The sequence below is a fragment of the Neopsephotus bourkii genome, unplaced genomic scaffold (genome assembly GCF_033783945.1).
Source record: "Neopsephotus bourkii isolate Nb327-2 ecotype Australia unplaced genomic scaffold, CSIRO-AGI_Nbou_v1 NB_1183, whole genome shotgun sequence".
NCBI classification, from domain to species: domain Eukaryota; kingdom Metazoa; phylum Chordata; class Aves; order Psittaciformes; family Psittacidae; genus Neopsephotus; species Neopsephotus bourkii.
Window position 1 is genome coordinate 3451586 of NW_026901668.1, and position 18022 is coordinate 3469607.

An 18022-nucleotide genomic window follows, 5' to 3' on the forward strand; every position below is an offset into this window, starting at 1 on the left:
TTGCAGTGTGGTTGAGCTAACATGGATGTAATCACTTGATTTTCTTAACCATGTAATTATTGCCAATAGTTGTAAGTATTCCCCATGAAAAACACTTCCTCCGCTCCTGCAGCGACTGAACTTGGCTTGCAAACACCCATTTGTTGCCACTTAACGTAACAGTCAACCTGTCTACATTTCTCAGAATACCAGAGGGTTTTTAGCTACCCAGAGTTAGAGAGTCGGTCAGTACCCATAATGGAGAAAAGCCTAGTTAGTCATAAGGCTGTGTTCACTGTTGAAAAAGTATATATTCCTGATGTGTGCAGGTATGGCTTTTGGTGCATTGGCTCAGGCTCTTGCATCTGTTTCCATATAAATCTCTATGTATTTTCAGCATTGGAAGAATTCATATTATTTAATCACTTTGAGTTCCTTAGTTAAGGATTTCTCCCTCATCTATGTAAATTAATTCTTTCCCATTACTAAGCATAAAAATAGGCTGTTGTAATCAGCATGTTGCAGTAGACTATGCAATGTCTTTTAATAGGTCTTTGTTATGATGCCAATTTTACCTGGAACCTAAAATCTTAACCTGTATTTGGCCTTGTCTTTGGAAGTGTCTATGCTCAGGTTTCAAGGTACAAAATACCCTGCAAACAAAGATAAGATCTCCTTTCTTCATCAGCATAGTATTTCTGGAACACTTACAGGATGTAAAATGCAAGCCCTTTTTCCCATTCCTACAGTTGATCCTAGGCAGTACTGGTGATCTCTGATGACACTAGCTTTGCTGTTACTACTTGTCACTTCATATTGTCCACTGTCTTGGCATGATTTGACCTCTCTACACCTTTTCACCACCTAACCTATTCTCATTTTAGTCTTTTTTTTTTTTTAATTTAATTTTTTTTCTTTTCTCACTTCACTATTGTTTTTTTCCATCCATCTGGTAGAAGTATATAAAGATGTACACAGGCGGAGTGAGCTCTTTGGCTGAGCAGATAGCCAATCAGCTTCAAAGGAAAGAGCAACCCAAAACCCTTCTAGACAAGAAGGAACTGGTAAGACGATGTGCAGAAGATAATGCGTGTTTGTGTTTAGATGTACTGTAGATCTGTGAGTGTCCAGTTGTTACTACCACTGATGGAATCTGTTGTAGCTTTGTGAAAGATTTAATTTCTCTATCTAGCCTCATGCTTGTCCTCATTTTCCTTGCAAAATGTTGTTTTTTAATCTAACCTCAGCATCCAAGGATTGTGCAAAAAACAGTTGAGAAACCCTTTGTCATATTTATGAAGATGTTTGATCCACTGGGGCTACCTCTGCATTATTATTTTTTGGATGAGATAACTGATTTTGGTAATGGAGGTCTAAGGTCTAAGGCTCTTTGAAGGATTTCTAATGGTTTTGGCTTTCCATCATATGCCTCCTTCAGTCATCTATTTAAAGGTCATCATTAATAGTACTGGTGTCCACCCTCTATCCAAAGCTTGTTTTACTCCTGACATCTGTAGGCATGGCATGCTGGGACCTTCCTCCCTGGACTGTAAGGTTAGTTTTTGTGTCCTGGTTAAAATTGTGAGTCGTGTTGAAGAACTGCAGCATCCATGTGTGAAAGAACTGCACCATTCAGATGCTCCGGTATCATCTGCATAAATGAAGAGAAAATATGACCGTGCAATCTTGGTGAGTCTGGGCACACACACAGATTTAGCCATGCCTATTTCTGTCTAGGGCTCACTCAAGAAGGAGTTCCCCCAAAACCTGGGAGGCAGTGATGTCTGTTACTTCTGCCGCAAGCGGGTCTATGTGATGGAAAGGCTGAGTGCTGAAGGCAAGTTCTTCCACCGCAGTTGCTTCAAGTGTGAATACTGTGCAACAACTCTGCGCTTGTCATCTTACGCCTATGATATTGAAGACGGTAAGAGAAATTGCCTTTTTGTCAGAATTTGGTTAACTATCCTGGAAGTCTGTCTAATGATTTCAGCTTTTTCTTTGCTTAAGAAGTGTTTGGTGAGTTAGGGAAGAGTGTAACATCCATTCCAAAGACACCATCTCTCAAAACTGTTGAAACTACATGGACTTCCCATGGCGAGGTCATGCTACAGCAACATGACTGGACTCTTAATAATTAACATAATAACAGATCCTAGAATGCAACAAAACAAATAGCTTTTGGGGTCTTGAAAGGGGTTTGGAGCCTGAGTTTGAAGGCCAGACCCTTTTCATTATTGTCAAATGAGGAAACTCCTTAGTGTTTAATGCCACTTAAGAGAAAATAACACATTGGAGGCTAATGTAGTCAGCTTTTTCTTCTTGAAGGCATCACAGCTATTCAACTCCATATGTTTATTTTAGGTGTACCAGAGTAGGAATTTTATAATCCGGGTCTGTGATAATAGATCCTTACAAACTAAGCTTTATTTGTATAATGAAAAATGGAGCATCAAAGTTGAGTTAGAGGTAAGTCAATGTTATATAGAGAAAGTGGTGTTGAAGTCACTACTGGGGATTCAGTAATGACTGTTTTCTGTATCTGATATACTGAGGAGGAAGGAATAGTATTGCAAAACTTGCTGATGACTTGGTTAAAGAGTCTTGCATGCAAAGTGAATCTCCAGATACACCTAACAGATCTGAGAAACTAGATAATATGGCAGCAGTTGAAACTCAGTTTATGAACAAAGTGTGCCTGTAAGAGTAGTAACTTGAAATCACACATCACTTTTGAAAAGTATTCTCCTTCTAAAATGTGTTGCATTCTATATTGAGCAGTGTTTGACAGAAATTTCATGTATTCTGAAGAAAAAAATACAAGAAAGTATCTCAGATCTTTATTTATGTCAGTAGGTTTCTTTATTTTTTTCCACAGCTACCATTTATCTTTACTCCTGTCTCAGGAGGAAAGTACGTACAAAATGGCATAAAACTAGTGAGAGGTTACGTGGAACGGATTCTACTCCAGACATGATGGAGTAGAAAACAAAATAACAGGAAAAAATAACAGGAAAAAATGTTGGTACTGATAGTTCTCCCCACCCCTGGAGGCAAAGATGAAATAAAGAGTATAAACTGATATGCTACAGGATAAAACTCCAGAATGTTCTACTGCAGATTGAAATGTTACAAAATTATTGAAATGTTATTGAAACATTATGAAATTAGTAGGTATCTACTGTGTATAACTAGGAAGAAACTTTTTGCACATACTGGGTAGAATAATGGCCATTGAAACAGCATCTAGGCTTAAGGGAAAGAAAGAACCAAAAATTACATATTTACAATGCATTATGTAATGACTTTATGTAATGGACTTGTTCAGTCACAAAGTGTTGAGCAAAGTTGCGTAAAGCGTGCAACACTGTCCCACACAACATTCTTGTCTCTAAATTGGAGAGACATCAGTTTGATAGGTGGACCACTCAGTGGATAAAGAACTGTCTGGATGGCCGCACACAAAGAGCTGTGGTCAATGGCTCAATGTCCAGCTTGAGACCAGTAACGAGTGGTGTCCCTCAGGGATCGGTGTTGGGACCGGTCTTGTTCAACATCTTCGTTGCTGACATGGACAGTGGGATTGAGTGCACCCTCAGCAAGTTTGCCGATGACACCAAGCTGTGTGGTTCGGTCGATACGCTGGAGGGAAGGAATGCCATCCAGAGGGACCTTGACACGCTTGTGAGGTGGGCTGATGCCAGCCTCATGAAGTTTAACCATGCCAAGTGCAAGGTCCTACACCTGGGTCGGAGCAATCCCAGGCACAGCTACAGGCTGGGCAGAGAAGAGATTCAGAGCAGCCCTGCGGAGAAGGACTTGGGGGTGCTGGTCAATGAGAAAATGAACATGAGCCGGCTTCAGTGTGCGCTTACAGCCCAGAAAGCCAACTGCATCCTGGGCTGCATCAAAAGGAACATGACCAGCAGGTCAAAGGAGGTGATCCTGCCCCTTTATTCTGCTCTTGTGAGACCTCACCTGGAGTATTATGTGCAGTTCTGGTGTCCTCAACATAAAATTGACATGGAGCTGTTGGAATAAGTCCAGAGGAGGGCCACAAGAATGATCAGGGGACTGGAGCACCTCCCATATGAAGACAGGCTGAGAAAGTTGGGGCTGTTCAGCCTGGAGAAGAGAAGGCTGCGTGGAGACCTCATAGCAGCCTTCCAGTATCTGAAGGGGGCCTATAGGGATGCTGAGGAGGGACTCTTCATTAGGGACTGTAGTGGTAGGACAACGGGTAATGGGTTAAAACTTAAACAGGGGAAGTTTAGATTGGATATAAGGAGGAAATTCTTTCCTGTGAGGGTGGTGAGGCACTGGAATAGGTTTCCCAGGGAAGTTGTGAATGCTCCATCCCTGGCAGTGTTCAAGACCAGGTTGGACGAGGCCTTGGGTGATATGGTTTAGTGTGAGGTGTCCCTGCCCGTGGCGGGGGTGTTGGAACTTGATGATCTTAATGTCCTTTCCAACCCTAACTCTTCTATGATTCTATGAAACTTAGACTCATAAACCAGTCTCCTAGTAAGAAACAAAAAACGAATTATTACTTGGCCAGAAGGTCGGCAGAGTTGGCCTGCAAGTTTAAAGGGCCCAACAACAATTTTGAAATCAGCATATAAAAGTAACATCTTCATCCATAATCAGAGTTGGAAAAAAGCATTTTTTGAGGAATGCTGTTATATTGAGCATGCACAAGGAACTGAGTTTCTTACTATGTGTTCAGCAATAACAGACTAAGCTCTTCTGTCAGCTGTGTAGGCTGAAACACTTTTTGCCACCAGATTTAGTGATTCCTTCTGCAAGCAAGCTTATGTATGTAGTTACAGCCAAATAGTTCTCAGTGAGGCAAACACAAAGCTCAGAGTTTCAACACACTAATAGCATTCGTTCTGAAATGATTTTAAGTGCCTAACACTTGCTTATGGATATGAAGCAGATATGGTCAAACAGAACTATGTAGTTTCCTAGCTAATTAAATTACAGTGAAAATTTAGCTTATGTTTCATTCCAGATTTTCTTTGAAAGAAAAAATAAAGCGGTACACGCATTGTTGCTATTCATCTGGCTGTTTTGACTGATAAGCATTCTGCAATGTTCTGTAGTCAGTGTCTGGTTTTAGGCTTCAAAGTCTGACATTTTTTTATGTAAGAGCTTTTCTATTGTAGCTCTTTATAGACAAATTGAAAGTGCAGGCTTTTTTAAAGAGTAAATGTTAAATGTTTATTTAAGCAGAGGTTATCAAAATATAGCATTTGTCACTTTTCCGTCATAAAGCATTGTGCAAATACTGTCCCAGTGAAATTAGCAGAAGAAGCAAAGATCAGAATATAGGTTTGAAATGCATTAGCGCTGTTGTATGAATAGAATAGCAGTAGGAGATGCTACTATGGGCTGCATGTACCAAGCAGGATACACTGACAGTGGTACACTGAAAGATAATTATGTGCCATCAATTTGCTTCTATTATTATTATTATTTGTATGATGTTATTACTGTGTATTTGTGTTATGGTATTACTTCCTGACAGCGTTTAAATACCCGTGAAAAACCCATCTAGGCTTGTGGGCAGTTACTAAACCAGTAGTATCACAAAATGTCTTAATTGTGAAAATGAATCCCTGGTTAATTGTACTCTCCATAAGTAGCCACTGTGCATTTTTAGAGATGGTGTTTTGGGAGTTAACACCGTCTTCTCCCACTTTCCTCTGCTGGTTGTATTCATTCTTGCTTTTTCCAAAAGTGCTTCTGCCAGCTTTTCATGAGATGATTTCTTTGTTCCTCACACACTGCTGCATTGTTAGCATGTGATACCACACAAGCTTCACAGCTTTGCTCTGGTGTTTGATAGGATTTTAAGCTAAATGGCTGTCAGACACCCAATGGAAAGGAGGCTAGTTAGGAGGGGGAGAGAGGAGGGCTGGAGTTAAAACTTCAGATAGCATTTGCCTCCGTGTATAGTGAAGAAACTAGAGGGAGCAACGGCAATGGCAACAGAAAATAAGCTGCAGTGAGATGGACATTTATATTGTGCTGAACTGCTGTGTTCTCTCTATTGACCATCATTTGTGTTTTATCTGCAGGTAAGTTCTACTGTAAGCCTCACTACTGTTACCGACTCTCTGGTTATGCCCAGCGGAAGAGGCCAGCAGTGGGCCCTCTGTCAGGAAAGGTAACTCATTTTCATCCAACTATTCATATTAATAGGTTTTGATTTGTAACATTAAAAAAGTATATATGCTGGAGGGTTTGGTTGTTGTTGTTGTTTGTTTTTCAGAGATTAGAATAATTCAGAGTGCGTTGAACTGCCTTTTTTATGTCATGAGAGCTTGTGGTTCTGTATGTTTTATTTAAAAGCAGTTCCTTTAATTACCGCTTCTTTTCATGGTTCTTATTATAAAATAATGTACTGTCCAGAACAGGATTTTGATTTTTCTTGTAAGCTGAAATACTTACTCAGTCCATACAGAGTCTTAAGGAATAATTTTACCCATTTTTGTGTCTCCATGTTTTTTCCTAATAGGAAACAAATTATTTACATTTCCTTTGAAACATGAAGTTGTACTCCACTTGCATGCACTATGAAGGCAACCTTCCTTCATTTCTGAACATTTTCTCTGTGTTAAAGGGAAACTGCCTGAAAAGAAAGGATATCCATTTTCTTATATTACCATAATGGGAGCATTTGTGTTTGAATATTGGATCAAGAGATACTGTATAATACAGAAAAGTCTCCCAGATTTTGTCATTACAATCTAAGGCACTTTAATTTGTCTCCTCAAATCCTTGTTTCAGTGTTTTTGCTGAAACAAAAACACTGAAATACTCTGAGCAAACTACATGCTAGTCTCTTCAGTTCTGGTTAGCTCACAGGCCACAAACAGCCCTTCCATCTTAAATTACTTTTTCCTTTGTGGTAGTGGTGGTGCTTGTCTTTCTGCCTGTGTCTCAGGTTTTATTAGTACAAACTGAAGCTGTACTCCTTCTTTTTGGAAGGGTAAAGGATCCATCCCAATGTTTGTGCCCTATTTACTGCCAAAACCAAAGGCTAAAAACAGTACTTGTTTTATTTCCCAGATGAACAGACTTCAGGAATCTTATTGCTTTGACTTTCTTTGATATCCAGCTTGTTTTTCAGAGCTTTAGTAAAGCTATATGTTGAGAAGGCACACACTTGTTTCAGGCCTTGCCTCCATATATGATGATTAAGGGGTATCTTAATTGTGAGAGAGATGTCTTCCTAGTTCAACATGTTCAGCACATATAGCCTCACACGCAGGGAAAAGAAGTGTATTTCTGCGGCATTTTCAGTTTGAATATGAATTGAATTTCCCACACATTCTTACAGGACACCAAAGGACCTCTGCAGGACGCCATGGCAAGTGATGGAAGTGGACGAGCAAATACCATCTCCGCCACAGCAGAGAGGGCCCCAGGTAGCTCCGCTTCCTTCTTTAGCAGGGTGGTGCAGTACTCTCTTGGCCTCTTTGACAGAGTTAGGGTGGCAAGCCAGCGCCTGCAAAGCACAGTTTCCTCGATTGGGCACCAGGTAGCCCAGAACCCTTTGGACTCCTTTTTCATGTGTCAGCTGGTGGCTTTTGGGGTTCCCTTTCTCTATGTCCAGTCAGAAGTTCTTGTGCAGATCCTAGGGGAATTCTGTGGGCAGCCTGCTGACCAGTAAGAATTAATGTGACACAACTTTATGAGCTGTATAACTCGTGTGATTTTATTATTTTTTTGGGGGGTGCCGTGTGAGTTTTGTGCATTATAAAAAGTTTTAATATATTATTTTGCACTGTGGCTTTGGGGCATAGATGTTCTTAGTCCTTTCAAGGGCATGCTCTGAAAGAATTCCAGGAAAACACAGATGCTCAGTTGAGGGTCTTCTCTTGAGTGGGTCCAGATAAAGAGCTATGTAATGTATGCAGCTCACTGTTACTGAAGTTAAAAGTTCTGATGCACTGGAATAGCTCACAAACTGGAATTCTGTGTTTGCCTGAATTCTGATTGTGGTTTCTCGTTCTCCTGAGCTTCTCTCCATTAATCTGGTACTTGAATGGGAAAGATCCCATTACCTCTGGATTGTCTCCCTTGGAATTCTGGGTGTCTGACAGCTAATGGGATTGGATTCCTTAAACCCATCGAATTTCGTGGTGCTGGCAGGTTGTGGTGCTCTTCCCTCACTGCCAGAATCTGTGCTGCTACTGGCCATAGCTTTGGGAATGGGGTGATGAATGTGTGTGTCTTACTGTGAAGTAGTTTTGCCTTTTAACTTAAAATTCTAATTCTTTCTAACATGGGAGAAGTGTCTGTGCTACAAATGCTCGTTTGCCCGGCCCCTGAGTGCTCATTAGCGATGTCAGGAAAAGGAAGAGATTTGATTTCTAGTATTTGTTCCAGAGCACTATGGATAAACTAAATCAGCTGCTTTTAGAGAGAGAACATACTTAGAGCAGCAGTCTGAGAGTAGAATGTTTTTGCAGTGCCAGCTGGGAAAAGACCTTAACAACATACAGGCAAAAAAACCCCATGCTTTTGTTTGACTGCATGGATTATTCTTACACGTGTTTCTAGGATTGCAACTGAATGCAATCTGACAGAGTCTCAGTGTGCGCAGTTGATTCTTGAAGTGTAGTTACCTTGATGGCTTCCTCTCTTTTTTGTGTGGAATTCCCGTATGACAAAATTGAGGAAAAGGAAAAGGTATGGAAGAATTAATATTTGCAAACTGCTGTGGACAGATGGATTAGCAGCATTTTTTTTCTACCACTGGATAGACTTAAAATTGCTTTCTCTAAAAGTGATGATAGATAGACAGACAGACAGATAGATAGATAGATAATTTTTTGGTTTTTTTTTTGGCTGAAGCATATTCCTTAAGATGAATGGAAAAAACATGCCTTGGAGCACAGTGTCTGCTGTGAGAATAAGGTGGCTTATCAAGTGAAACCATTGGTGATGAGAAATGGAAGGAGAGCTTAGCTACATATGTCAACTAGTTTATCAAAGGAACTGCTGGCAGAAAGTCTCCTCCCTCTGATTTAGTCCTTCCAACTGATTTATAAATGAGCATTCAGTAAATAGCATCTAAGTGATCACAAAGTACAGCAAACAGTAGGTTGTGGTTTGCTTTAAACTTCTATAAATAAGATGTTTCCATCTCTCCTTATGTAGCTGTGACACAGTCCTGTAGCAGAACTGTAGTACTTCCAGAGGAGTAAAACAGAGCAGACACCATTTTATCAGATGGCAAAATTTGAAATCTAGGGCTCCTCATGTTTGCTTTCTGCTTTTCTAAAGCAGAGTGTGTAGCTGTAGCGTAATTTTTAAAGCTTTTGAACCTTTTAAAGCTTTGTCTTTTGCAGTGCCCACAGTGCGTTAGAACATACTCAGCTTTGCTGAATCAAGCTAGATCATCTTTAGGGCAATGTATTTTGGTGCATTCTCGTATGTGCATGACAGAAGTACATTTAGTGCTAGAAGAATGAGCAGTGCCTCCCCTGTTCTCTCCCTCTCTGCTAGAAAAATGTCATTAGTGGCTGAAATCTTGTTTTCTTTGTGAAATAAGTTCTAAATATATATATTAAAACTACTGGCTTAAGAATGGTTAAGAAGTGGAAGTCTAAAAGCAGTGTACTTCAAAAGCAAGCCACTGTGGCATTAAAGGCAGGTCAGTTTTCTGTTAGGGTAATAGCTGTGTCCTGTAGGTACCTACCTTTAGCTCCTGTTCTTGCTGGGTAGGTAGGTCAGGAAGCCCATGATGTGTTTACAGTTACATATGTTTTGGAAGAAACCCCAAAAGCCTAAACACAGCCTTTTGAATTACCGAGCTTGCAAATACAATGGAAGAATAGGGTGTTATTCCTGAGTAATCAGGAATCTCTAAGGTTTCATCTCAGTATAACTGATTTTGAACTGTCTGTGTACATGCTTTCTTGCAATGTATTAAATTGTCTATTTAAGAGACTATAAACACCCTGTTTTCACTGTAGAGTAGACAAATACCTAGAGTAAAAACTTGTCTGAAATGGTGACAGAGGCAGAGCCGTTTCCAAGACTCTACTTCACCCATCTGGTAGACTCACCTAATACAGGTCATGCACCTGGACGTGTTTGACCTCTTTTAAGGCAAGTGCCACCAAATGAAATTTGGCAATACCGATTTCAGACCCTGAGGTTTGAGCCAGCCCTCAGTAGTGAGGTAGAACTTGAGTGTAAGTTGCCCCTAAAATGATTAGGTAAAAAACAAGTTTAACACACACAGGTTTGATATTTGATGGAGATGTAAGATAGCTTAAAAGGCAAAAGGAAGTTGTAAAGCAGAAACATCAACTAAAGAAGACAAAAAAACCCAGGTGCTCTGAGTTAGCAAAGTGTTTGTTCAGTGAGCTTTATGGTAACTCATGCAAGGCCTGCTTTTTAGTTGTCATGGAATCCCAAATGAATGTAAATTGCATGGGTTCTTCCCCTAGACTCACTGCCTACCTCCTTTGCTGTGCCACCAAATCCGACCTTGTCTTTTTTAGCCACCTTAACGCTTAAAATATATTCAACCACAAAATAACATTCAGGGGGTCTGGTCAGTTGAGGTAAGACTGGTCACAACAAGCACTTTCTTCTGAAGTGTTACTAACCTGATTGGCATGTATTAACTTTGCTAAAGATGTCAGTGCCTCACTGGGTGGCCGCAGTCTTAGCTGGCATTTTGTCTGTCCCTGGTATTGTAATGATGATAGTTGCAGGGCACAATCTATGATGAGGAGATTGAGGGGGGTTTATCAGTCAAGTAGAATCACCCTTGCAGAGGTTTTGCCTCGTTTGCCAGAGAGCCTGCCTGGCATCTTATGTGCTGATTGCAAGGGATGTTCCCAGGAGGGTATTGTCAAACTGGCTCTTGCAATATAGATCAGCCCTTCAGTTTAGGAAGTGGCAACAAGCTTTTGTGTGATGGATGCCATTCTCTCTGGGGAGGGGAGTTTGGGGAAAGCGGTTACTGTGCTTTTGGTCTTGCTGAACTGTGGCATGCGTGTTGTAGATCCTGTAACCTTTCTCTGTACCCTGTCTGCCTGTTTTCTCTATCTTCTGCATTTGCTTTTGTGCCAAAATTTCTGCTGTTGCCAAGAGAAAAAAACACCCCAAACTTTGCTTTTCAACTGTCTCTCCTTTTGGTAATCTGTAATCTGCTGTGTCTTGGATTTATTTTATTTTATTTTTTAATATTATTTACAGTACTTTATATGGTTTTAATGTGCTTTTAATGCAAATGCTGTTCTTCTGTTCGTTCTAAAGGTCTGTAAAAACATTTCTGAACTTTACACTCTTTCCTCACAGATGGGCTTGGAACAGTCTTTGCCCCTACCAGCTTTATGATATGCTCCTTAGGGTCACTTTAGCTGGTGATGCTTTGTTGTAAGAAGTTTCTCCTTTCAGGCTTGTGTTCTCACAGCAATGCATTTCTGTCCCCATCAGCAATAGGGAGTTCATAAAGTCAAGACCTGCTAGAGAAACTCATACTTCAGAATGTAAAGCAATAAAAGGCAAGTCATGAGATCTTTGCAGCAGTGACTTGACTTGTGAAAGATTTCAGAAGCCAAATACAAACTGTAGTATGCAGAACTGAAAAATGTAATACAAAATAGAGGCACTAGGTCTCCTGCTTTAAAATCACAAAAATATATAGTGTGTATCATAGGTATATAATACAAAAAGTTAATCTTCCTGTCAGTGTGCCTTAAGTGTTTTCAGGGAGCAATGTTTGAATCAAAGCCCTTCACTGTACACTCTTCAACAAGTAAACTTGAATATAGCAAGCAAGGCTGGGCTTTATATGAGGAAGCTCTTTTGCTGATTTAGAGAGCTATGAAAGGGTGACTGCTTTCTCTAAATAGCATGCCCTTTAAAGTAAATTATCTGAGCCCCATCGTAGCTGTCTGTGGAATTATAATGAATCTTATGAATGCATCCAATAATATTTGCACACAATTCCACTTCTGTGCCTAATGAAGTATGAATACATTTTATATCTATTTCTGCATAGAAATAAGCTTCATGGTTAGAAACATTGCCTCTTTATGGCTCTGTGCGCACTGAACATGCCTTACGTATGAAAACGGTTCAGCTCAAAGCAATACTGTTTGCTTGTGCAAACAAACATACCTTCGTGAAATCCTCCACTTGATCATTATTACTCACATTTGGGCTTTGTTCTTGTTTTCATTTAGTCCCTTTTAAATATTTAATTATGCATGATAGCAGCAAACTAATTCTTTGATGTTGTGTTCTGTTTGTGGTTCCTTCATTTTAAACCACTGAACTGCATTTACAAACATATCCATATTTCCCCATGCCTTCCACCCCTGAAAAGAAAGTATTATATCCATATTTGAGGATGCATCACCAAACTGGCAGGAAATGTAATTTCTCTACTACTGTGCCTTGAATGTTGTGTTTGGAGGAGCCATGGTGGTATGTTTTGCAGGACATGGCACATGTTATTGAACCCTTTTATGGGGTTTCCTACAACTCCAGAGAGATCCGATGCAAGATTTATTTCTCTCTGTTGGAACATTTAAAGTGTAAACTTTAGAACCAGACCCTGTATTTCTGGAAGCTGAGGAGAGTGTGTGGGTTGCCCGATTAGGACCAAGGTTCAGTGCCCAGTGAATCATCACTCATAGCAAGCCAGGAATCTCTGCTGGGAGAAGTGCATGACTGTTCCCAGTCCATCATGTTCCTTCTCAGTGTTCTTATCAGGATTTGGGTGGCTTTGGTGTAAGAGGAGAATGCTGAAGGACCAGCTATTTGAAGCCCAGAAAATTTGGAAAGGCAAAGGCATGATGGAAAGGTTGTTTGTTCTAAAGAGTGGAGATACAGCTGACCTGATTGTTTCACTGAAAAATCCCAAGAAATGTACTGGAGATCAAAGAAGGATATACCAAATAGCCATGTGCTGAGTTTGTGCTCATGGCTGGATCCTGCTAAGAACACGTTTTCCTGGGAGTAACTGGGCTCCCAGTTCCACCTTTCTCTCTAGCTCTCAGACCTGTAGCCTTGTGCCACTGGAATATTTGTTTATTGTTTGTATGTATATGTTCTGAAGGGTGATATGAATTTTTCTGGGCACTTCAAGAGCTTCATTGATTGGTTTTGTGTCTTAGAAAAATAGTATCAGGTTTGTGTGAAGGAGTTGGATTTTATTATTATTATTATTCGAAGAATTAAAATATTTGGGTGTTTTTTGGGTTTTTTTTTTTTTTAAGGGGAATCTGAGAAATGACCGTTTTGAGCTTTGCTTCCCTCAGAGAGGAGGAGGGAGTGTGCATAAAATATGTTTGGTGACGGATAATGTTCAAGGGAGTTGATAGTGCTCAGAAAGGCTTCATGTCTCCATTGTACAGCCTCGTTAAAGATTTTGATTTGTGCAGTTGTTTTTAACGTGTTTTTGGTTTGGGTGTGTGTCTCTTTTGAATAATGTAACACGTGGTTTTCCTGTTGCTGTGAAATCAAGACATTATTTGTTCAACTGTGTGAAAATGTTCACGGGAATAAATTCCAAACAAACTTCAGGTTTCTGAGTTTTTCTTTGTCCTCTCCCTTCTCCCTCCACTGGTTCCAGGTGAGGGATGCTGCGGGGGATACAGAGTTGGGGGAGAGTGGAATGAATAGATCTAGCAAGCTCAAATGCAAAAGACATTTTGGGAAGCTCATGGCATGTGCCATCTGTCACTGCAAAGCACTACTTTCCAGGCTGCTTCTGTATTGTTTATTTTATGTTTATTTTGCTGTTATGTTGTGGTTTGCATGGAGTACAAGGTGTACACTGCACAGACTATGTGACGTATGGCTGTAGAAAACCTACTAAGGACTCCCAAACTAAATATTCTACTTCTTTGGTGAAGCTGGTTTGAATAGATGCACTCTTAGCGTTGTGGCTTCACTGGTTTGGGTCGATCTGGGAGGTGTTTTTGTGTGCCTTGCCTCAGGCCAGAGGTCTTTGTTGCACTAAGAAGGGCACTGGTACATATATGTGAGGGGAGAAGAATAGCATGGGTGACTGCATGTCAGTGCTCAGGAACAGGGAGGCATAGCCTTTGCCCCTGGTGGGACAGGTAAGCATTTTGGCAGGGTTTAGTTCCTCTTGCTGGTATAGCAGCAATTGTGGTGATGGGATGCTTCAGTGTGATGGAAAGGCAGCAAATGAGTATGCATGGAGCCATGTAGCCAAATACTGTGTCTTGTGTTCTACCTGGACAGTTGTCTTCTCTTAGGAGAATGGCACATGAGGAGATGAGCTCCATTCCTAAGACCATTAAGATAATATTTTGTAATGTTCTCACATGACAAACAGGTAGAGCTGGATCACAGTTTTGAGCTGCATTTTCCTGTTCTCAAGGATCTATTGGCTTAGTCTACATTAGGGGCTCGTTTTGTGTGTTTTCTTGCATGATTCTCATATGCTTCCTACTCCACCGTTAGCAAGTCAAAGCTTGTAATAGCAGGTGACTTTTTATAGTGTAATTGTGAATGGTGTTTGTCCAGAGCAGTTACGTTTAAAATGTAGCTCACAGATACGGAACCACAAACCAATTCTATTACACATAAGAGTTCCTTCTTTGGAAGAAAGTAATCAATTTATGCCTTTGAAATTGCCTTTTATTTTTCTTTACTTTGATCAGTAGGTTGGGTTTTGAGGCTAAAATGGGCCTTTAATTCTGAGAAGGGACCATCAGTTTGCAGTGTAAAACATCATGTGCTGGTGTGTGAACTAAAGCACCATTTTGATGCACTGCTAGAACAGCCTCCACTGTTGTGTATCAGGAAAGCTGTTAACTTTGCAGCTACATATATGCTCTTCAGAAATCAAGTGTTTGCTTCATGAATTAAAAAAAGAGAGATGCAGTTCCTGAGCTCATCCTTATCCAGAGGTAAAAACAAACTTCCGTGTTGTACCAGTATAGGAGGCATTGTTTTCAATGGCTTGGAGACACCAAATATTTGTGTAATGGGAAAGCTCCCAGGCACTCTCATGTCATCTACTTTGAAGTCTACACAGACTTTCTGCTTCTGTGCCTGTGGTCCTTTTCCAGTCCCATGACTTCTGGTGTTCTCTTACCAATGCCTAGAGGAAGAGTTGAGGTCTATATCCTACCCCACTGGATTGGAGAAGTGAGCTGCCAGGGAGTTCCTTCAATGGCTCTGACACTCAAAAGTCACTTTTTGGTAAAAGCATCCTATTTTTGTTTGTGAAACAAAACTGAACCTTTTTCAAGCATTCTTTAAAACGTTGAGGTACTGAGCTATTCACAAATGCTCAGAAGTCTGTGGGCAGTGTGGATGTTTTATTTCCTTCAAAAAACAGATGACTTCCACTGAAATCACAGACTTGGCTTTTACAGCAGTTTGGAAACTTCATTCTCAGTTTTGTGCTTTTTGGAGTACTAAGATGTTTTCCACCACGCGTCCTAAACCAGCTTGCTTCATCAGATATATTTTAGAAGCATTTTTTTCCAAGCATAGACCATCTCCTTTGCAGCACACATTGCTAGGGTAGTGTGAAGAGCCTGCTGTGTACAAACTGGTTTACATTTTAGACATATTACATGTCTTCACCTAGTACTGTAGAAAGCAGAGTAACTGTTCAATACACATCTTTTTTTTCCAGTGTTCTGTAACAGTGAAGAGAAAGTGTAAGGTATAACAAAACAAATGACTTAATTTCTATTCACTTCTACACCTATTAGAACAAGCCAGTAACAGTACCACCTGCTTGTGATCAGCAGTATAATGTATTAAGGCATGTTGTAGGTAATGTATCTAAAATACGAAGAGAAAGATGGAGAGAAAAACAACCAAACAAAAAAAACCACATAGAAAAACCCATAAGAAACAAACAACCCCCCCAGACAACCAGAAATAATCTGAAGGGAAGGAATAGGTACCCCAGAGTCAACACTGAACCTATTCTCCTGTTTCTTTGAAGTGCATTTATGGAGGAACGTGGAGTAGTGGTTGCTGAGCTGATCCTGGCGATGCAGTTTATCTTTGGCTTTCCAAACAGAACTGGGCGGGTGTTCTTTAAGGATGAGATGGCACTTCTGTGCTCTGTTTAGCTGCTTACATCTTCTCTGAAAAATGTATGTTTAGTCTGACATTTCTTGTGTTTGCTGTCATCTCAGAATCCTGCGTTTTCTTTTTTAGGAAAATTCTGAAACTGTCCTTTCTGCTGTTATAGAAGTTTATCTGGTGGCCTGCGGGTAGAAGTGTTTAAATATAGGGCTTTTTTTCCCAAGAGATGTTTCAGCTTCTTTCAGACTTGGGTCACTCCGTGATTTAAAAGCTCAGAACTGATGTGTAAGTTATCTTTAATGAGTAGTGTGTCTTTTGGTAGCTTTCTTTCCAGAACTGGGGGCAGATTTTGAGTATACCTATGTATACACCTATATACAAGAGTTTTCTTAGCTTCAGAAAAATGTCCACTAAGATGTGAAGCTCTGAATTGCTTGGAATATTCACTTGCTTTAAAAGTTACACAAGAGTATGTGGGATAAATGTTGATAATGGAAAAGTATGCCACAGAATGAGGGAGCAGATGACGATGCTTTTTGGAGTATTTAAGTTAGGCCAAGTATTCCCTACTCTCTTTTCCTGTAACTGCCAGGCTCAGATTTCAGCCTGTTCCATTTGCAGCACTTTATAATCTCAATACAAGTGATAGAAATTAAGTAAGGACATGGTTAGTATCTAAATATATTCTGAGATCAAGTAATTATGGAAATCTGTAGTGGTTGTTAGCTCAGTAGTTGAAAGAAGATATCCATTTGAAAGTTATGTTTTGAAGCTGATCACGACTTGAACAGGAAGCTGAAAACATTTGATATTCCACACTTTTATTATGTGTGATAAAATTTCTAGGTCCTGATTGGTTGTTTTTTAATGATCAAAACATCATCCAGGTGGAACTGGAAGTACCAGTTCCTGTAAAATGTGATATTTCTTGTTGGTAGATTCCTCTACTGCTTTTAGGTGGAAATGTCCTTGGTTCAGCTTTGTGTTATTTGCGCAATGGGAATCACCTGTCTGATCCCCTCTGGTGAAATGAGAGGTTCTGGAGGGCTACTATGTATAAGTAGCAAGAAATAGATAGCAAGAAATAGATGCCACAATGAATAAGCTGTACGAAGTCTTATGTAGCAGAGAAGACAGCAGAGGCTTTCTATCTAATAACGTAAAAGGGGTTATTGTTTGGATTATAACTGGACAATCACTCTTAAGCATTGATTTCCATGTTACTTAAAGCAGACTGTTTCACTTAAAAAAAGGGAAAACCTCATGAGCCCAAATTGTAATGCTTTTTAAATATACTGTGGCCTTTCTCTTCTTTTTCTCTCTGACAGTCCCTGGATGTGCCTCATCCCAGGTGGTTCTTTGAGGTAACATACCTTTAATAGCTTCCAAGACAAAATTCATGCTTGCCAAGTTATCTTTAGCCAGATTATCCTTCAGTGCTCTTCAGCCTTCCCACACTCAGCTTCTTTCAGAAAATGGAAACTAGGCCAGGCAACATATGATAGAGGTGATCAAAATACTGGAGAGAGCCCAGACATCTTAGATGATGCCAACAAAATGGAAAATGATTGCTAATGTGTTACTGACTTAGCAATATTCCTGAGTAATAGGCACACCAGTAATTAACAGACTTAATATAAATTGATGTAGGGATTTTATCTCTTGTCTCAGAGACCTGTTTGGGCAGCAGAAAAAGTGAAATCTGTACAAATGTTAAGATTTTCTGTCAGAAAAGATGCAATAATTGAGGTTAGCAGTGTTCCCTGGGGCTTGGATTAGGTGACCTAATACCTCCTATCCCCTGTTTCTCTTATCCCCCACCAGCTACAACACTGGACTTCTTCCAGGAGTTAAAAATAGCTATATTCCTGGATTATTCTATGCCTCTGCCGTAATGAAGACAACTTTCCTGTATTGTTAGACCATATGACCATATACTGAACTTTTAACTTTGATTATGTACTGCTGCTACTTCACACAT

The 18022-nt window shown here is 40.1% G+C and overlaps 1 protein-coding gene across 22 annotated transcripts in view; it reads left to right on the forward strand.

The window, feature by feature from the left end:
• The window catches only part of MICAL3 (microtubule associated monooxygenase, calponin and LIM domain containing 3), a 186742-nt gene that overhangs the window by 110508 nt on the left and 58212 nt on the right, over positions 1 to 18022 (forward strand). For 16 of the 22 annotated variants that reach the window (XM_061363936.1, XM_061363939.1, XM_061363935.1 and 13 more), the window contains 4 exons: positions 936 to 1043; positions 1717 to 1903; positions 6060 to 6148; positions 7325 to 7412. In XM_061363936.1, the coding sequence (XP_061219920.1) occupies positions 936 to 1043; positions 1717 to 1903; positions 6060 to 6148; positions 7325 to 7412 (472 nt within the window). Of the gene's footprint in view, positions 1 to 935; positions 1054 to 1716; positions 1904 to 6059; positions 6149 to 7324; positions 7413 to 18022 lie in introns of those variants that run through there. The other 6 variants (XM_061363953.1, XM_061363954.1, XM_061363958.1 and 3 more) reach the window with 2 other exon arrangements.